This window comes from Mya arenaria, chromosome 14, assembly GCF_026914265.1.
Source record: "Mya arenaria isolate MELC-2E11 chromosome 14, ASM2691426v1".
NCBI lineage: Eukaryota > Metazoa > Mollusca > Bivalvia > Myida > Myidae > Mya > Mya arenaria.
Window position 1 is genome coordinate 5965643 of NC_069135.1, and position 23246 is coordinate 5988888.

The following is a 23246-nucleotide window of genomic DNA, read 5'->3' on the forward strand; positions in this document are numbered from 1 at the left end:
CACGACCTACCGGCGCCAAGACAGACCTAACTCGTTCTATTTTTATATGGAGTCACGACCTACCGGCGCCAAGACAGACCTAACTCGTTCTATTTTTATATGGAGTCACGACCTACCGGCGCCAAGACAGACCTAACTCGTTCTATTTTTATATGGAGTCACGACCTACCGGCGCCAAGACAGACCTAACTCGTTCTATTTTTTTTATAAGTACTAACGACCTTCAGGTGCCAAGACAGATGTTGATATGGAGTCACATCCTTCCTGCACCAAGACAGATGTAACTCGTTCTAATTTATCTGGAGTAAAAACCATCCTGAGCCGAGACCAGGCTATGTTGTTACAGGCTTAACAATAATAACATAAAACAAATAAATGATAAACACTCAAGAATACTTAATGTTTCTGGTTTTGAATCCTAGATGAAATAAATATAAAACAAAATACTATAAAATAATCTCAACAACTTTGTGTGGTTAAGAACAAAATTGTGGTTTGTTGATTAGTATTGCCAATAAAGTCTGTATTTTGTGGATGCACATCAAGCTTCTATATATACTCCCGCATCTGCGCACAAAGAAATATATCCATACCCTGCTTCGCCAGAAGCAACGAATTAAACACAAATTCAAAACAGCAAACAAACGAATAAGGAAAATAATACACTGCAAACCTTAATCATAAAAGACAACAGAAAATGTTTGCTAGGATCAAAGACTTTACAGCAGATGATAAAACATAAGGGTGTATGGGGGGGGATTATGGCAAGTAATATCTGTATATTAAACAAAATGAGTCATGTATGAGTCACCAATTCCCCTAAAGATACAGTCTTTCTTCATTCATCTTGATAATCACTTGCATGTTACACTATAATTTTATTGCCTTGGTCTGCATTTCAAATTAGCCGACCAGGTGCACTGAGAGAATGTAAGCATTTTCCCAACAAACAGAAACATTGAAAAAATAAGGTTCACATAAAGTTAATGATATCAGAGATGACAAAACAGAAGTGTTTTGACTAAAAAATGCAATTTTTAGGTGTTGCTTAAATCATCAAGCATTTTTAACATTCATGTATTTTATATCAACAATCAAGGGCTTTGCAAAGTCAAACCTTTTAATGGTGCAACACTGAATTCATGACAACTATCATATATCAGATGATGCCCAAACACATATTGTCGAAGTTTGGTGATGATCAGACAAACGATTCACAAGTTAGAGCACAGACAACAATTAGTGGAAGCCTCAAAATAGCCTGCCCAAGGTGAATCCATAATTAATCCCCCTTTACAGTACAGGCCTATAAAATATATGAGACACTGAGTAAGAGTTCTTACACGCTTTTAAAGGAATTTAAGTAAAATATTGTACATGTACATCCAGTCATGTTTAGAAACCACTTATGATGATGGATATTCATATTTGTAAAAGCAACGTTACTGACTACTACTCATTATTCTTGTAAAACATGTCAGTTCAGAACCTGTTTTACCTTTGGTTCTGGTGATACGCCTGGACTTCTGTCAACGGCACAGTAACGTCTAGTGTGATAGTCCGTCATTTCCGGCGTGGCATGACCACTATAACCCCCCTCCCGTACTCTCTTCACACTGTTACCTCTACTGAACAACATCTAGAATCACGATGTTCTACGTATCCATATCACTACATGGGATTAAATATTGTCACCAAGGCTATTATTAATTAGCAAAGGTTTATGTTTCATTCCAAGTGCACTACTGTTTCAAACACCAGGGAACTTGTAGCACTAATGAATGCCTCTATCCAGAACTAGAACATTGAACTTTTCACTGCACGGCTTGTTTATTTTTAAAAACGCTTCCTGTGAAACTCCTGATAAATTAAATACTTCCAAGTAAATATTACCTCTAACAAATTCATCAAAAATAGTATTTATTCATCAGGTTATTTTAGTGCTCTAGTTTGGCTCATGGTGCTGGAATAATCGGCAAAATAGAGCCAAATCCTGCCAGACACAGAATGGCTTATCAGTAAAAGGCTTTACCTTGAAATCTCTCATAGAATTTAGTTCCAGTCCTATAAATTAATGCTTGTTAAAGAAAATTACCATGTGGTAATATCTCATTCAACTAGATAACCTAGTTTAACATGAAACTTCTACAGAAATGCCAGGCTGAAGCAGTTAATTCACTGGGAAAAACAGTTGAAAACAAATGGTTTAAATTATCAACAGAACTAATCATCAATAATTATAAGACATGAGCACCTTTTTAATCTTTATGAGTTTGTACCAACTTTTAAATTAGGCGCTCTTATGATGGAGTCATGTTTTCTAAATGATCAAACATGCTAAAACCATAGAAACCAAATCCAAGGCAACCGGTTTGATATCATAAACATTGAGACTAATAATTTTGCTCCATGTCAGAAAGTCTGAAAAGAAATTATGATATTCTTTGACTTAGAGATGACAGATCAGTGCAGTGGATCACCATGTGATGCGCGTTTGCAGATCCCACAATGATAAAAAATTATGAGCATCACCAGCTGTTACAAATCTTGGAAGATTAAATAATATTAAAAACATCCCAAGGAATTGCAGTATTCCTTCATCATACCCACATCTTCTTCAGCCTTCTTTGCTCAAAGATTTGAACCAAGATAGGCAAGCTTGTAATGTCATTAATAAGAAATTCACACCAGATCAACTCTGGAATAAAGTTTTATGTGAGGTTTGTTCAAAAACAAAACAAAAAATATGTTGAAGAATAAATAATAAAGATTTGATCATTAATATTGTCTTTTATATTTAAGAACTATTTGAACTTCCTCACAATTATTCATTTATAGAAAATATTAAATTTTGGTCTTCAGAACTTTCATTTGGTCTAATCCTAGACAGATTTTTAATGCTCAAATGTGGGAGTGTCGATGACTTATATTGCAGACTGCATATATAAGGTCTCTAAAAGATGCATTGACATTCGAGTAATTTCCATGATTCAAACTTTCATAACAGAATTAACCCCCACCTCTGCATCATTTTAATAAGCTTCTACTAAAAGCGAAAAGGATTGTTCACCAATACCCAAATCAATCATGAGTATTCCCACTCTTTCCTGCAAAAAAACAGCGGTTCCAAGTGATCTTAATTCTTTCTGAGAGAGGTGAATACATCAAACCTGATTTAATGAACCAAACCCCATCAGTTGAACCATAAATTAAGGTTAATTGATTATAAAACTTTACCTTTCTATTAAGTCAACTAGAACCTTCTATAAATCTGTATTTGGTCGCAATTGTCAATGAAAGAACCAGAAAGAATATCGTTATTATAGCTGGAAAATGGAACAAATCTGATGTTGTTTTCTGTTTTTTTATCACCAAAGGTATTTGGATTCTCTAAGCAACGATCAAAACATGATAAGAATACTCTTTGTCAGAATTGACCGATCAAACGACTATTTTCGATATAGATATTATGACTACTTGAATATTCAATATTGATTCGAAAAAGTGATTTTACCGTATGTTGCAAAGAAGATGAGTAATATGAGATGAAGCTGACATCTGTCAATAATCTAAGTCTGCCAAGAGGCAGTTTCACCTTACTACACTTGTGTATACTTTTAACTGGAACAGTATCTATAAATATGTTTCATGTGAACAAGTATAAAGATTTTGCATCACTCAACTGCCACCTATGACCCGAGCGATATGGTGATATCAGGAGCTCAAACCTGTAATACGTCAGTACAAAAAGAGCCTCGGACAAAAAGTAGCCTCATAACGGTGGATGAAAGGAGGTTAAAAACCTATGATGAAAGTAAGTCCTGAAACCTAGGGCAAAAAGTAGATCAATAACCCAGGAAAAAAATAGTCTAAGAACTTAGGATAAAAAATTACCCAAGAAGAAAAGTTAAGTCCAAGAACCTTTGACAAAAAGTAGTCTCTGGACCTATAGGACGCAAATTAACTTAAGAGCCTAGGATGAAAGGCAGTTCCATATTTAGTGACTAATTCAGACTATATTGTGGGATAATCATCTGTGAAACAATTACATCGGTCAAGAACAGGGACAAGAGTAATAGCACCGTGATATATAGTACCATATGTATTATGACTAAGTGGAGGTTGGGTTCAAGGCTGAAATGTGGGAGGACAGAATTAGATACAATCAGGCCCAGTCATCATTGAAACCCATCAGCATCCTCAATGCAATGTTTATCATAGGGGAGAATAGGCCCTGATATAAATCTATTTATCTGTTGGATGTAGGATATGAATATAGATTAAAAAAAAAACACTGAGAAACAAGTTACGTCATCTCTAACTAAGAAGATATGGTAGGTGAAGTTCTGTAATTGTTGTTTGATATAAAAAAAATCCTTATAATAATAGTTACTATAATTTACTGTCAGATAGAAAACATGTTTTTTGATAACACCATTCCTTTGAGTTGAAAAATAGACGAGATAAAAACTCTGATACAAGAAGGTGTAACCACATATAATTTCCACCTGAATGCTTTAAAAACCCAGCCTCGTTAACCGCGAACCCAAAAGTTTGGAGGGGGCTGGGATTCAGTCTCAATGAACACAATAGGGTATAGCAGAAATAACTTGGAACAATTGTTAGAATTATTGGCAATGAAAAGTGTACTTCTAATTTATATGCTTGTGCAGAATTAAGTTCACTTCTAAACAGATGTGTTCCAGAAAATGTATAATGGTCATAAAAATGTAAATATACCTCATAACAAGAGTGGAAAGTCCTGTTTACATGTTTACAGTGTAAACAGTTGCCCGATATACAGGAAGAGTTCAGGGATTTATGTTCTTTTAAAAAGGTAAGTATGGTCATTTAATACAAAAAAAACCTTTAACATATAAGGCGTAAACAAAATAACTGTTTGATTCCACTAACCAGATGGAGACTGACCCTATTTTTCCCTCTTAAGCCAACACTTTTTTGGCCAAAGTGTGGATATTTTTTTGTAATTTTCTAAAAAAATATGCATTTTTGAGTGAGCATGTTAAAATTTGACCATTTCATATCAACATTTTCTACACTAGTTATATATCCTGATAAAGGTTGTTTTGGTACAGATTGCATCCCGGTTCTCAAATAAAAAAGATAGATTAAAAACAAAGATTAAAAACAAAGTTATGCATATCTTGTTAACTTACTATGTTAACTTACTCGATGCTTTTTTGGAGTAGAAAACAAATAGCTTTTTTGTTTGTAATATAACTGAAATAAGAATATGGATTCTTGATTTAAATAAATCCTATATACTAATCTCCTTTTTAATTTATTTTTCATCAAAGCCTCTCTAAATAAATGTTAACGTGTACAATGGTTAAAATAATATTTGTTAACTGACAAGGCAAGCCCCTGTTACCACCCCTATTGCTGAAATAAGCGCAAGAAACTGAAATAATATGAATACATGTAGTCATATTTTGTCATGCTGTTTTTTTCCCAAATTTTTTCTTTGTTTTTATCTGAAGCTGTAATGAGTTGTCATTAAAAAAAGTCTTGAATTCAAATTCATTTAACTGCATTTCAGATTGTGTCGTTGTTGTGTGTTTTTCTTCAGATGTCTCCACTCCTGCACATTATCTCAATATGGTGAACATTTGTGGCATATTGGTTATGTGGTTATTTCAAATCATTCAAAAGGCTCAAGAGATATGGAGCAGACAAGAAATGTACACAGTTATATAATCTTTGTCCGCTTAAAGTATGACCTTGAACCTAGGTCTATGTAAGATGCCATCTGCACATCATCTCAATGTGGTGAACATTTTAGGCAAGTTATTTCAATATCCTCTAAGCAGCTCAAGAACGAATTGTAGTCATATTGACCTTTGACCTTTAAGTGTGACCTTGCCAAGCTGATTGTAACATGCTCTCTGTGCATCGTCTCAATATATGCTCAACATTAGACATGAAATCTTGTCATATTATAGTCATATGACCTTTGACCTCTAACTTAGTGAGTCTAAGTGAGACCTTGAGCTTAATCTGTGCTGGTTGTGACACGCGCTGTGTCTAAATATGGTGAAAATTTGTAACAAATTCTTTCAAAATCCTTTGAAAAGTTTAAGAGATATATAGCGGACATGAAATGTAATCAAATGCTCTGCACATTGTCACATAATAGTGAACATATGAAGCAAGTTGTTTCAAAAGCCTTTAAGCAGTTCAAGAGATCTTAACTAAAAGATGAACATTTTCATCCGCATATAAAGCTTTTGGTCTTTTTGGTGATTTGACATGCAAAGCATTAAAGTTCAGCTTCACAATAAAACAAATTTGGCATTTTAAAATATGTGTATTCTAAGCAGAACCGCAGTTTGCCAAATACTCGCATACTTTTTACAACCAAGTTATCAAAGTTATAATGATGCTTACTTCATAAAATACTGAGACACACTTTCGTTATACTTTATGACAACGGTCAATTTAAAGGAATCTTTTCGAGTAAGTCAAACATTAGCAACATATCCATCAATGAGGAATTTTGAGTCAAATATTTTCAAAAAATGATTTCAACCATTATGGAATTTTAACACCAAATATTATGGAACAGATCGAGTCTACATATTAAGTCACTTTTTTCTTGATTTTAATTTGAAAGCATCACCAATAATTTATAGCTTTACTCTGTATACATGTCCTCAAGAAATATTAAAAATCGTTAGATAAAATTCTTCCTGATGTCAAATGACTACCGGTAGAGATTTTGAGCGTAAAATTAATGAAAATAAAAGATAGCTTTAGTAACGTTTATGTAATGATCTCATGTCTTAATAATGACATGCACACTGAATTCAATAGACCTATTATCGATTGAACCAAACATTAATTTATTATAGAAAAGCATTGCTTGAAAAATACAAAAATCAAAGTAACGCCACAGACAGATTTTGTACAAATGCACAATAACAGTCCATAGATCGTAGAAAAACCTACAAGCAATTCTGTAAGGAACTCAACACATAGTTGATAATATCACATTTTTTGTTTGGGTTGAAGATATTTCAAAGCAATAAATTATACTATACTTTTTTAATTGTACGACTTTGATAATTGTCATCGAAAACCATTACCATCATTCATGTTACCTAAATCATTTACAAACTCCACAATATTAGTTATGGCTGAATATCAAAACCATAACCATTCCACAAGAGAAAGAAACAAACATCTCAAAAGTTACAAACTAGATAAAAAACACAACTCCAAACTGTGACAATGTCTTGATTCAGAGACAAAATCCGATTCCTTACAAAACACTGCACATTTAATGATACTGTTGTTTTTTTCCAGAGAAAGAATAAAGTCAATATCACAAGCATTAACTGTTTTTCCAGGAAATAATTAAGGCGATTTCTCCACTTCCTTCACTAGGATACAGATTTTTATGCAAGGTGGTAGCAAGCCTCGATCTGGATGATTCTGACTGCAGGAATCTCCACAGGGATGTTCCATTCATGCTTCTAGCTGCCACAATTTTGGGTCATTCATATCTTCACCACAAATCATTCATATCTGTTCTTCTACTACTGTACAGTGGTGGCATATTTGAGATACCATATTTCTACTGAAATAAACTAGATACCATATTTCTAAAGAAATCAACTATTTCATATATCAATTAAGACCACAAATCATCAATAAATCAGTAAAAAGTTAAAAAGATAAAAAGGATCGAGTTCTTGGAGAAGATTTGCCCTTGAAATCATTCTCAAGGAAAATTATATCAGAAAATAAATCTACTTACAACCTTTTCACAAGTTGCAAGATAGATAAGACTGTTGTCTCTAAAAGGCCATTAGAAAATAATTATGCCATAATAAAATTGCATAATTTATAATTATGTTCTTTCATGAGAAAATGATAACTGTATTTCCCCATAAGCCTCACAACTGAAGAAAAAAATTAAAGTGGCACTCAACACGTACAGTATAGTACAGTATATCATAGAAATAGGAATTAAGTTGAATGAAAATAAGCATGTTTTCAACAGATACAAGTGTACAGTATTGGTAACAGGAAATATTCCGAAGTGGAAATGAATGAAGGCTGATTACCCACTGGGGGGCGTGTAAACATGGTTAAAGGCCCTGGGCAGGCCATTACAACCCGTTACATTTCCTGAGCTTGGAGCTCTATATATCAGCCTCATTTTAATTACTGCATACTGCTGATGGATTGGTGTTTAAATGATGAGAAAACTCATGATGATGTTGTTTAATAAGTACTTGCTTGAATCGTTTTAAAGTTCTCTGGTAATTACATGATGAACAGTTTATACGATGAACAGTCAAACTAATAATGTTCCATTAAAAACAGTTTGTTACTAGCATTTAAGCTACTTGCTAATTATAATAATAAAAATAATAATGAAAAACATAAAAAAAATGCTAATTATATAATAAAACAAATACTTAATTAAAACCCTGCCTAAATTTAAAATCTTTTAAGTTTTACTGATACTATTAACATATTATGTAGGGAAAAATCCAGAAAACTTCTCTTTAACATATTCATATTAAATTTCTCAGCATGAGTAGTAAGGTAGCCAAAACTGATTAGAATTCATACACACACCTCTTTTTTTTCTTCCTGAAAGAAAAAAAATCTCTTAACTACATGTTTAAAGCCTGGGTTTAAATGATGAATCCTCCGAACTCACTGATACTGGGGGCTCATTTTTTACATCAACAAAATAGGTCAAGAAGATAAGACCAATCTATACGATGGAACTATAAGATACCTGGCAAGGTTTTAGTGTTTTGTATACATTATACATCTAAACTGTGATTTCTCCTAATGGTTGTATACACATCCTAATTAATTTTGGTGTAAACATAGAAAGTTACCATAGTGCTTGTGAGGAGTCATAAAATTAGTCTAGAAGTATTAATGCCAATACAAACTGGCAACATTCTGAATTAATTGCATGATTAAATAAGATGAATAAATCCACATTTTAAGGCCAAATTTTAACTTTGCTTATATTGTAACACATCTGTCTTTGGCAGGATGGCTTCTAATCGACCGATGGAAACAATTTCATCAAGGAAAAACAACAATGCCTTTCTTTTCTCAATAACGTCCAATTTATAGCTCCCTTATTTAAATATACATGTACACATGCATATATACATTAACGAATTCATAGCGGCGCAACGCAGTGTCTCTTTGTAAGCAAAACAATTATTATTATTATTATGTCTGCGTATTCATAATCAGCTATTTATCTTCTCGGTAAATAAATAATATCTGAGCTTTTAAATACCAATGTAACTGTAGATTATAATTAGTTTGTGTTTAAATAGTGCCTACAAGTTTTGGAATTGTATATGGCGATGCCATTTTAGGATTTCTAAGACCTTGTTGTTTAAGAATGTAAATCGTTGAGTGATCAAAATATAAGATAGATCAACTGCCAGATTGCGCCGCCTTATATACTCAACAGTCGGTTTGAATTTAAGGAATTAGGAATTTTGACCAATCAAAAAGTCTTAAAGAATTTACCAGCCAATGGCTGCGGTGCTTGGAATTCCTAATCCTAGAAGGCAGTACTTAGGTCGAGTAAACAACAAAATTATTATGCTTAAACATCAAGTTGAACATACAAATATTAACAAAGGACAGTCACTGTCGTCATGGAGATATCAATTTAGTGCTTTGTGACCTTGGTTCATTTGCAAAAGTCACAATCAACATAATTTCATAACCTTGGAATTCATTTGCAAAAGTCACAATCAACATAATTTCATAAACTTGGATTCAGAGTTAGGAACGCGCGGATGTTACAAAATAGTTCAATTACATATCAGTTCAGAGTAGTGCATCATGTTATACATCTGTTGAATTACGATTTGCTATTAACAAATGGCATTGTAAGACAGTTTAAGATTAAGTTGTAAATGACATTCATGTTCTGAAAATGAACCGATGTATCATGCCGTACTTGCAAGTTCCCAGATCACAAAATGGCGGAAATGACAGTTCCATGACAACTTTGACAAAATCGGTAAATACTAATTTTAGAAATAAACGTTATTTCAGAAGATAAACTATGAATGCTTACTCACATACACTAGCGTTGTATTATATTATTTGTGGATGAACATGTATACATAGTGTTAATGAGAATGAAACAGGAAAAGATGCACTCTTGCAGAGTCAAAATGTCAATGCAGTAATTTATTACACATTTTAAACAATTTCCTAAATTGTTTTCTTCCACTGACCGAAACTGTTACTTATATATATTTTAATACGTAACCTTATTTATCTCCTTAAACTTAAATAGTAAAAAAAAATATGATAAAAGCATATTAACAGATTATAAAATATAAGCATTTAAAAATGTTATGTTTTTTTTATTTATAGCTACATAGCCACAAATTCCCCAATTAAAAATGTTTTTAACTGTACCTATTTTATTTTAGTTGTGTTTATCGTGATTATGCATTAAAATTAGGAAATTATTTTTTCATCAACCTATATCGTGCACCTTTAAGTAAAGTCCATGTCACACTCAACGAGTTAGACCCACTTTCCGTTTCCCTCCGCGGATTTTTGCTATCGCGGCCAACACAATAATTTTATCGACTCTCCGCGTTCCTCGGAGTTTGAATTTAAGGCCCTCGGAGGGTGATCAGTCGACCGAAGAATAACGAACTCGGCGTTCCTCGCAGGGGTTAACTCCGCGAAACTCTGCCGACACTAGATAAGAATCTACGCTAAAGTTATATTTATTTTATTAAAATTTTCAACCGATTACGACAGCTCCAGTAAATTGCTATTATTATTTTTCCTCTGCCCGTTTTGCATGAAGTTAGCTTACCACAAAAATGCAGTCGTATTTCACTAGTTGCACATGCATCTTATAAACGTGTTTTTGCTAATGACTGATAAACACATTTCTTCCAAGAAAATCTAGGTTACACATTTTCGGAAAATCAGGAGGTCAAACACGCGTTCAAAATTCACAGCGCATGGTTTTGAAGGCCTTCTTGCCTCGTTTTCTGTGGAAAATTCCATGAAACGTCATTGATATTTTTAACCACCAATAATAAATAGTATATTCTACATTGTATTGATCACGCGCTTGACGTCAGAGGTCATGGTTTAGAATCATGTAAATAGTCGGCTGCTTTAAGATGCAATAACTTAGTGGATATACTTTAATGATTCAAAGTGTATAATTCAAGACAATATTCAATTGGTGTTTACGGACATAAATACAAATTAAACGTTGGTACATGTACTGGTAAGAATCTTTTACGCATAACAATGTGGATAAGCATAAAAATAAATAACTTTTAAACAAGAATGATTTCTTGCTTATCTGATTAGACTCGGAGTTCTGCCGCGGGATCATAAAATCGGACGATTCTCAACGCTATCGTTCATATTAAACTCGGCGGTAAGCCAGCCACTCGGAGGAACTCGGGGGGATTTTAGCGAGGGCAACAGTTTTACCCTCGGAGGAAACCCGCGATCATCGACTTTATCCCTCGGAGTGAGCGAGGAAAGTGGGTCTAACTCGTTGAGTGTACTGTAGCCATTGCCACTGTGATTGCATTGTTAAATTTCCCAGAGCTCCGTGAGACTTCAGGAAAAACTGATATTTTCATAAAGATGGCGATGCCACAGCGCCACCGATAACCACTGCATTCACACCCCAACCTGTGTGCGCGCATGTGGCAATCCTGTTGGTGTAGGAGACGTTAATTACTGCACTGCGTTGTCTCGGCAATGCTTGCGATTCCACTGTACCCAGATCAGCAATCTTGATTTCTCTGTGGCAACAAGGCCCTAGTGTGACAGGGGTTTAATATAATATTTAATTTGATTTTTTTCACTTAAATCAAAATATATCATTATATGCTTCTGTAAAACGACGCATTTCTGGAAGCAAAATACAGCAGCATCTTTAATGGTAAAATTGTACCTGTTCCTTAAATTGAACATACTTTACTGTTTTATTCCACATGTAGAAGATGTTATGCTTAATGTATATCCTACAACTAAAATACAGACACTGAAATTGTTAAAAAATAAAGCACCTTTCTAAAGCATTTTTTTTTCAAGAAATGCAACAATTAAAATATACACTGGCATGAAAATATTTTACTTGTTTTTATGCTTTTAATGTTATATAGCCACAATAAGTTTTGCATCAATTTCACACTCAACCTATGCACTGGAATAATATGTTTCCTGCTGCAGTAGAGCCAAGGTCACACAATGGAACAGACATTATTAGTTCCTGTGACATATATATCAATAAACAAACCCAGAGGCACCGGCAATAAATTGAAAACCAGGCTTAATTTTACAGAGACTGTTGTTTTTGGAAATTGTCTGGCCAGCTTCAGTAACACTCCCACCAGTCTCTCACTATAGAAACTCAGGGACAGATGCAAATCGCCCTAACTGAGCAAAGACTTTATAACACGTTAGAAAAGTATTGCACTAAACCTAATCCATGTCTGATAACAGAGCCATGAAAACTGTGACTCCCAATCCTTAAATGATCGTTGGAACCCAATATGGCCAAAATTCAATCACAATTTTCTCCCAAATCTTTATACTTTATACCCTACTCTTTTAAGTATCTCCATTCAATAATGCTATCAAAAGCTGCACCTCATTGGTCTTCATTCCCTGAGGTAGTAAATTCTGATTTTTTTACTAGGAAATATGAGTTGATCACAGGCAACAAAATGAAGTGATTAATGGTGGTGGACATTACAAACCCCCAACAAGATATATAATTCATACATTTTATACAAGTAAAGCAATGCATTTTATTCAATTTTTTACAAGAAGAAAATTAGCAATACTAAAGTTGGTCATGTAGAATTCTATATTGAGTTAAAACTGTGAGTTAAAACTGTCTTGCACTAAGCCAGCAATGTATCTCATTCTAACATCGCCCGACCCCCCCCCCTCGTAATCATGAATAATTAATGAGGCATTTTCATTGGTTTCGCGAAGAACCAGATGCTGTATGGTTGAAAAATATTCTGGTGATTGCCAGAGTTAACTGGGTCCGCCTTCTCAGTTCAATAGTATTTGACCGTAGTCAAGACCACACGGCCACAGAGGCTACTGACACTGTAAATTTATTGAACAATATATGAGTGCACATGCAAATTCATTGGAAGAAGAGTTGTCTCTCCTGCCTCAAGCAAATCCATTAAAATGAGATTTTGTCAGTCAATTGTCCCATGGTATGTATGAAGTGTAACTGAAGGAAGTACCATGGTTGCCAACGATGATCTCATTAAGACTACAGGTTTTATTGTAGAAAAACTTGCACAAAATATCAAACCCTGAGAGGTACTTAAAAAAAACCTCATCATTAAAGACGCTTTAAAGAAGCAACCTGCCTGAAGGCCTGGCCTTCAATGAGAAAAAATTACAAAGCTTCCAAGTAAAACATGTTCAGGCTTCTTGAACAACCCCCTCCCTTGTTATAAACCAGAAAAGTCAGACTGTGGTCCAACATCATGCTTCATTACTCTTTTCAGATGCAGACATTTAATGGTAATTTTCAGTCTGGTAACTTCAGAATCACACACAGAGACAAACAGCCATTCTAGGCTTGACATTTTTATTTTTTTCAATGCCCACAATATTTGTTTAATCTATCTGCCATTATTCTTAACATCAATGGAACCAACAGCAAAATGGAAAATCAATCAAAATCTGTCTTCTAACAATGATATATACAAATTCTTCTTATCTAATGGAGTTCAGGAAAAGCTCATATGGCAGAGCAAATAACTTGCCATTTTCCAGGCAAAGGGCATGTTTAATGGCGTATGTCAATTTGTGATTTTTAACAGTCTACTGAATGAAATCTGTATTCAAATGTCTGGCAATGGCTGATACAGCATTCAAGTTTCGGCTGGAATAATCAGAAAAGGTATCAAATACCTGAATTTTAAAACAGACAGTCAACTCTTATGATTTCGAAAAAAAGATAGAGCTAATGATAATTAACCATGAACATTTGTTTTAGAAAGTTTTTTTCACTCACAACATAAGCACAAACTATGTATTCTACGGAGGACAGAATGGTCTTTTGCTGGTTTCATTTGTACAAAATATTAACATCCAAAAATATTCAACTCATAATCAACTTGAGTTTGCATAGTGCACATGCGTGTGAACTGGGCTCTAAAGTGGCACAGGACTAGCTCAAATACAGTAGGAGTAGAATCTTAAATCTGAAATACACCCACTCCTGCATCCACTCCACACACCCATTCCTCAAAAAGAATTCAGCCTTGTTCATCCAAAAGTCTAATTTCGGTGACCCCTAACCCAATCATTTACTTAATTTTCAAGTTTTTTATTGGCCGATAAAATGGGCTCTTTTCACCCAATTTTACTCTTTTGCAGCACTTGTCCTTTTTAAAACCTAGTAAAAGCCTGTGCATACCTCATAGACAGACAAAAATGTACAAATTGCCCAAAAAGTGAAAATGAAAAGGGTATAATGCATTTAGTGACTTAAAGTGTGTTTCAGCCAGTATGGTGAGGGAATAATTACCTGAATGAGAAATTCTAAAGGTCTGTCAAATGAGTTTCGCTCTACCTCATGCTCATAATGGCTAACAAAAAAACATAACACAGAAGTAACTGTATATTAGGATGATGAACTCCCTGTCAATAGTTGTGCAAACAGGATTGAATTTTTTGCTTGTCAGTTGAGCTAGGCCAACACATTTTCTCTTGCAGAAGAAACAGTAATAATCCTTAAATTGTAAGTATTGTCTAAAGTATTTTTTCTGAAGAGAGCAGTTGTTAACATTGCCAATAAACATGGCCAATTTATAATCACGCAAACAGACCATTTCCAGTGATCGGAGCATTAGCCAAAAAAAAAAACATACCAAACTTGCTAGACTATCTAAGACAGTTTCAACTTTTAAATTTTCAACTAATTGCCAACAATTTTTTTTCCCTCAGACTACTGTATTTAATTCTTTTAACTATTAATGTTACTCAACTACAACCATTTAAATTGTAAACCTTTTCTGGCCTTTTTTCCTTGCAGTTAGTTTGTCAAACCAGCTTCTAACAGACAGACATTTTGGCTCTAACAGCTATTGTTCAGGTCACGAAATTGACTGCTGAAGCCAGCCACAACTCATGGGTCAGTGCCATAGGACTCGTGTAAGCTAAATCTGACACCTGTAATTAATAGCAACACATTGATGGTGTTTACCTGTGTTATAGGAAGACATGTTAACATGCACCACGATCCATTGTAAACATTTCCTGCTTGAAATACACTAAAACTAAAAAACAGCCACCATTCACATATATATATATATATGTTAAAATGATGCAGTGTATTCATTAACAGTACAATGATAGATATTAATGAAGGAGTTCTGTAATGAAACTATGGTTTATTTTCTCACTATAAACATAATCTTTAATTTAGCACAATCATGTAAGCAAAAAAAGGAAATAGTCTCAGTAAGCATTATTTAAATAAAACAACTGTTGAACCCTATAATCACAATCAAATGATCAATCCCTAACAAGAAAACAATTTTACATAACCAGAGGCTGTATGTACCGGTATATCAATTTATTTGAAATGCCATCACAAGACATGACTGTCTTCATGGAACATTTCCATATGTACAAACAAATTGTCTATGAGAGGGAGGGAGAGATAGACAGAGATTCTCCAGAACAGTATCTTCCTTTTTTTATTCATTTCAGTTAATTTGCTGCATGATTAATTAGTAAAGATTTGCCAGATTTTGTTTCCAGAAAATTACTTGAATGTATAGTTTTTCTGGTGTCCTGTATTCTGCTGTTGTAAATAGCAAAACTGGCGGAAAATAATGTTAATCAAAGGAATAAAAGAAGAACTAAAACTTCTAAACTACTGTCTAAATCTTCCTCAAAATCCATTATACTGTTGACATATGAAGATAATGTTTTAGCTAATGTGGAATAAGAGGGCGACTGGCCCTTACCTGTTTAACCATATCCCTTCTGCCCAATGTTTTAACTTATGTGGAACAAGAGGGCGACTGGCCCTTAGCTGTTTTAACCACGTCCCTTCTGCTCTATTGTATTTCCCCCGCCTTCTTTAGCCCTCCTGCTTTAAGCAATACACAAAAAGTCACTCCCTAGTAGGAAAGTTATTGGTCAGCAACACAATGCCATGAATGTGTCATCCTTATTAAAACAATCATTAATTTTGACAATACACAGTTTTGCAATGGTTGATTGTCATACAGAAGGCATGTGGGGACTATTGCAACGGTTGACTGTCAGTCAGAAGGCGTGTCGGGACTGTTACGGCATTTGTATAAGTCTTATAATATGCGTGAATGTTCTCAAAATGTCAAGACATATATCATTGTTGTGTACGCTAAATTACCGAAAGACGACGATAATTATTGAAATACACAAGACAGTTATCGAATACTTTACAGACCTCAATTTTTCGGCTCCGATTTCGACATTTTTCCGCTGCGTCCTATCTTATATATTAAGGGTTTTTACCCCGTTTTCTCAACTATTTTTTTGCCTGCGTCCCATCTATGCTAGCGTCCTATACATGATATAATACGGTAGGTGTGAAATACAATGGACCTTCTTCTTTCCAATCAATAACATTATTGGCCTTCGGTTTCAAATTAAACAATGATGTGTTAATTGATGGGGGTAATACATTTGTATTTTAACATGAAAAATGTCACTCCTGGCGGAAACCCTGAGATATATATATTTTATTTCATGTTTGTTAAATATACTTTTAAGTCCAGAAGTGAAAATGCCATCAATATAACAAAAATTTGATAACCATTAAAAGGAGCGTGTGTGAATTAATAACACTTGTCAAAAATATAACGCATGTTTTGTTAACTCTTCTTGTCAATACAAAAGTTTAATGCTGAAATGGATCTTGAAAGTAATCATAATCAATATCAGATAATTATGAGAAACACGTATTAAAAACCACTGAAGAGATAGCAACAGTGATGGGAGTGGACGCAACACAGATTTTGCAGACTTATAAAGGCGGCGCAATATAATCAACAGCAACATATGGGGTAACAAAGGTGACAGAAATGAGAGGTGGAATTGAAACAATACCAATAAGAGTGGCAAGAGTGGTCGCAGGATAGTAAAAAACTGGGGATCTTTTAAAGATGAAAAATTATGCATTATGGTCTGGAGGAGTTTCTTTTTTTAAACAAGTCATGAATCACTTTGTTTTGGTTTATTAATTCAAATAACACGGCTAAATGAAATATGATACTTAAATCTGTATGTTTAGTAATGTATAGAAACTGGGACCATATGGTTATTCTTTAACAACCTGCAGGACCTGCCAACATGATGAACAGAGCAATAATACATTGGACACTAAGAAAATTTTGACAAAAATATACATTAAAGTTATCATCTTCAAGAGGGTTCCTAGCAGGGAATGGCAAATCTGTATCTTGATTGGCGGCCTTACAAGCTTGATTAAAATAACTCATTAATTAATAAGCCCCTTCCTCATCACAAATGAAGCAATAAGTTATTATACACTGCCTTTTGCCTGTGAAATTATGGCATCAAGAGCTTTATTTTGTGTAAAGGAGAAAAATGTCATTATAATTGCTGTTTGCAGATTTGGTCAAATTTTACGAAATAGCAAAATTTAGTTACTAGTGTATTGCCTTATAAATCTAAAATTAAAAATTTGTTATTTATTTTTTTCAGGATTCCTGTTGTGTACCAGCTAAAACAAACAAACATACAGGACATGCTAAAAAAGAAAAACAACTTTTAAAGTTTCAGTATGAGTCATGAAAATCAGATATGCCTAAATTTGTGGTTTTCAAAGTCAGGAGCTAAAAACTCTAATGTTAACAACATATTTCGCAATAATCCAAGGCTGTATACAAACACTACCCAACTTTATTCAATCATTCACAGTTGACAAAACAACTTGTCAAGAAACGACTGTCAAAGGTGAAAGGATGTCCAAATATTTTAAAAATTCTTGAATTTGTACAAGCTAACTGTAATGACAAAAGCATTACCATAAATGTTTGTAACTGGAAAACCTTACGGTAGTTCAGTAACTGTAAAGGCATCAAGTCTTACCTTAGGAACATGAAAAAATCAGCTGGGATGTTGATTTCATTGTTGGGATTTATGTCGCTTCCATCAATTGTTAAACAATATAAATTAAATATTGTTTACTTATAATGTGAGTAAGTGTGCGTAATGATATATGTTTGGCGAATTATTATTCGAACCTAAACAAAACTGTACGCTTCCGACAGTATATATTAGTTTATGCTAAATATATGTTTTATTGATGTAAGCGATCTATCGGTAGTCAGTCAAGTCGGTCACTTCCATAACGGTTAACCGATATCTCAGTGACTCCGCAGTGATTTCCCATTATGTAGTTCTATTACTGCACCTATCACAAAAAATCCCAACTTGGAAGTGGGAACTGTCAACATCCCTGATGTTTCAGGCGAAAAAAGTCATCAGAAACAAGACCAGTCATAGAAATGCCAAAAAATATACCTGAAAGGCCTGGTTGTACAGATAGGTATTTGTATTTGGGCTTAAATGGATAGATCGTCTTGCGTATGTTACATAGTTTAAAAATGTCCTAACCTTCCATCCCTTGAAATTAAAATTATTGATTTGACATATTTTAAAAGAGCACACTGTTCATGAAAATGATATGTCACTGCAAGATGGAGTTGATGTCAACTTGTCTCTAGCCCAAAAGCGTTCTTCAGTTATTGATTCGAAATAATTACTTAATTTTTAAAATCATTATTACGAGTACTTTTGATAAATATTAACAATGAATTCACCAAACCATTATTGCTTATTTCTATTGAGAAACTAGATTGTTAGTGCTTCAGGTTTAAAAAACTTAGTGTTTGCCTTCCGGTGTATGAAAATTGAATTTATGTTGAAACACTAGTGATAGCACCTTTTTGTGATAAACACGAATCTCAGACCAAGGCAGGTTCGATGTATGCAAAACAGGCTTCATATTATGTTATCTAAAAGACTTCTACATGTATACCCCTTAAAATGTCTTGTAAACTGCACATGAAAAATCAGGAATTCGGCCTCATCCTCAGGAAATTCTCCAAGCTTGACGGGAATACTGTTTGCTCTTCAAGGAAATGGTCAAGAAAAAGATAAATAGATAAAAAATACAAGTAATGTCAATATTTATTCATTGTCAGATAGTATTATTACAATAGAATATGCATGTAACAATATCATAGGTGCGTTTATAGCTTTGAACTGACAATTGACTGATTACTCAGATCTTTGTTAAAGCTAATAACGTTAATTTTATCATTGTTAACTAAACATATTTCTGTTCTAGATGTTTAATGGATACAGTTGTGATCTGCAGAATTTCTAACAAGACCTGAGACATAAGTTTCAGCTTTTTTGATTTTCTTCCAAGATAAGAGCACATCATCAAACATTTCACATTTAAACTGTGTTAACTATTTTAACTTTATCAATGGGCCCATTCACATTTAAACTGTGTTAACTATTTTAACTTTTTCAATGGGCCCATTCACATTTAAACTGTGTAAACTATTTTAACTTGATCAATGGGCCCATTCACATTTAAACTGTGTTAACTATTTTAACTTGATCAATGGGCCCATTCACATTTAAACTGTATTAACTATTTTAACTTTATCAATGGGCCCATTCACATTTAAACTGTGTAAACTATTTTAACTTGATCAATGGGCCCATTCACATTTAAACTGTGTTAACTATTTTAACTTTATCTATGGGCCCATTCACATTTAAACTGTGTTAACTATTTTAACTTGATCAATGGGCCCATTCACATTTAAACTGTGTTAACTATTTTAACTTTTTCAATGGGCCCATTCACATTTAAACTGTATTAACTATTTTAACTTTATCAATGGGCCCATTCACATTTAAACTGTGTTAACTATTTTAACTTTATCAATGGGCCCATTCACATTTAAACTGTGTAAACTATTTTAACTTGATCAATGGGCCCATTCACATTTAAACTGTGTTAACTATTTTAACTTTATCAATGGGCCCATTCACATTTAAACTGTGTTAACTATTTTAACTTGATCAATGGGCCCATTCACATTTAAACTGTGTTAACTATTTTAACTTTTTCAATGGGCCCATTCACATTTAAACTGTGTAAACTATTTTAACTTGATCAATGGGCCCATTCACATTTAAACTGTGTTAACTATTTTAACTTTTTCAATGGGCCCATTCACATTTAAACTGTATTAACCATTTTAACTTTATCAATGGGCCCATTCACATTTAAACTGTGTAAACTATTTTAACTTGATCTATGGGCCCATTCACATTTAAACTGTGTTAACTATTTTAACTTGATCAATGGGCCCATTCACATTTAAACTGTGTTAACTATTTTAACTTTATCAATGGGCCCATTCACATTTAAACTATTTTAACTTGATCAATGGGCTCATTCACATTTAAACTGTGTAAACTATTTTAACTTGATCAATGGGCCCATTCACATTTAAACTGTGTTAACTATTTTAACTTGATCAATGGGCCCATTCACATTTAAACTGTGTTAACTATTTTAACTTGATCAATGGGCCCATTCACATTTAAACTGTGTAAACTATTTTAACTTGATCAATGGGCCCATTCACATTTAAACTGTGTTAACTATTTTAACTTGATCAATGGGCCCATTCACATTTAAACTGTGTTAACTATTTTAACTTGATCAATGGGCCCATTCACATTTAAACTGTGTTAACTATTTTAACTTCATCAATGGGCCCATTCACATTTAAACTGTGTTAACTATTTTAACTTTATCAATGGGCCCATTCACATTTAAACTATTTTAACTTGATCAATGGGCCCATTCACATTTAAACTGTGTTAACTATTTTAACTTGATCAATGGGCCCATTCACATTTAAACTGTATTAACTATTTTAACTTTATCAATGGGCCCATTCACATTTAAACTGTATTAACTATTTTAACTTTATCTATGGGCCCATTCACATTTAAACTGTATTAACTATTTTAACTTTATCTATGGGCCCATTCACATTTAAACTGTGTTAACTATTTTAACTTGATCAATGGGCCCATTCACATTTAAACTGTGTTAACTATTTTAACTTGATCAATGGGCCCATTCACATTTAAACTGTATTAACTATTTTAACTTTATCTATGGGCCCATTCACATTTAAACTGTGTTAACTATTTTAACTTTTTCAATGGGCCCATTCACATTTAAACTGTATTAACTATTTTAACTTTATCTATGGGCCCATTCACATTTAAACTGTGTAAACTATTTTAACTTGATCAATGGGCCCATTCACATTTAAACTGTGTTAACTATTTTAACTTTTTCAATGGGCCCATTCACATTTAAACTGTATTAACTATTTTAACTTTATCAATGGGCCCATTCACATTTAAACTGTGTAAACTATTTTAACTTGATCTATGGGCCCATTAACATTTAAACTGTGTTAACTATTTTAACTTGATCAATGGGCCCATTCACATTTAAACTGTGTTAACTATTTTAACTTTATCAATGGGCCCATTCACATTTAAACTATTTTAACTTGATCAATGGGCTCATTCACATTTAAACTGTGTAAACTATTTTAACTTGATCAATGGGCCCATTCACATTTAAACTGTGTTAACTATTTTAACTTGATCAATGGGCCCATTCACATTTAAACTGTGTTAACTATTTTAACTTTATCTATGGGCCCATTCACATTTAAACGGTGTAAACTATTTTAACTTGATCAATGGGCCCATTCACATTTAAACTGTGTTAACTATTTTAACTTTATCTATGGGCCCATTCACATTTAAACTGTGTTAACTATTTTAACTTTATCTATGGGCCCATTCACATTTAAACTGTGTTAACTATTTTAACTTGATCAATGGGCCCATTCACATTTAAACTGTGTTAACTATTTTAACTTGATCAATGGGCCCATTCACATTTAAACTGTGTTAACTATTTTAACTTGATCAATGGGCCCATTCACATTTAAACTGTGTAAACTATTTTAACTTGATCAATGGGCCCATTTACATTTAAACTGTGTTAACTATTTTAACTTGATCAATGGGCCCATTCACATTTAAACTGTGTTAACTATTTTAACTTTATCTATGGGCCCATTCACATTTAAACGGTGTAAACTATTTTAACTTGATCAATGGGCCCATTCACATTTAAACTGTGTTAACTATTTTAACTTTATCTATGGGCCCATTCACATTTAAACTGTGTTAACTATTTTAACTTTATCAATGGGCCCATTCACATTTAAACTGTGTTAACTATTTTAACTTGATCAATGGGCCCATTCACATTTAAACTGTGTTAACTATTTTAACTTTATCTATGGGCCCATTCACATTTAAACTGTGTTAACTATTTTAACTTTATCTATGGGCCCATTCACATTTAAACTGTGTTAACTATTTTAACTTGATCAATGGGCCCATTCACATTTAAACTGTGTTAACTATTTTAACTTGATCAATGGGCCCATTCACATTTAAACTGTGTTAACTATTTTAACTTGATCAATGGGCCCATTCACATTTAAACTGTGTAAACTATTTTAACTTGATCAATGGGCCCATTTACATTTAAACTGTGTTAACTATTTTAACTTGATCAATGGGCCTATTCACATTTAAACTGTGTAAACTATTTTAACTTGATCAATGGGCCCATTCACATTTAAACTGTGTAAACTATTTTAACTTGATCAATGGGCCTATTCACATTTAAACTGTGTTAACTATTTTAACTTGATCAATGGGCCTATTCACATTTAAACTGTGTAAACTATTTTAACTTGATCAATGGGCCCATTCACATTTAAACTGTGTTAACTATTTTAACTTGATCAATGGGCCCATTCACATTTAAACTGTGTAAACTATTTTAACTTGATCAATGGGCCCATTCACATTTAAACTGTGTTAACTATTTTAACTTGATCAATGGGCCTATTCACATTTAAACTGTGTAAACTATTTTAACTTGATCAATGGGCCCATTCACATTTAAACTGTGTAAACTATTTTAACTTGATCAATGGGCCCATTCACATTTAAACTGTGTTAACTAT

At 33.4% G+C, this 23246-nt stretch overlaps 1 protein-coding gene across 4 annotated transcripts in view; it reads right to left on the bottom strand.

Moving 5' to 3' along the window:
- Positions 1–18294, bottom strand: part of LOC128216985 (cyclin-dependent kinase 17-like) — an 81810-nt gene extending 63516 nt beyond the window's left edge. For 3 of the 4 annotated variants that reach the window (XM_052923758.1, XM_052923757.1, XM_052923755.1), the window contains exon 1: positions 1499–2065. In XM_052923758.1, coding sequence (XP_052779718.1) covers positions 1499–1639 — 141 coding nt within the window. In that variant the 5' untranslated portion in view covers positions 1640–2065. Of the gene's footprint in view, positions 1–1498; positions 2066–18165 lie in introns of those variants that run through there. The other variant, XM_052923759.1, reaches the window with a different exon arrangement.
- Between the last annotated feature and the right edge of the window lie 4952 nt (positions 18295–23246).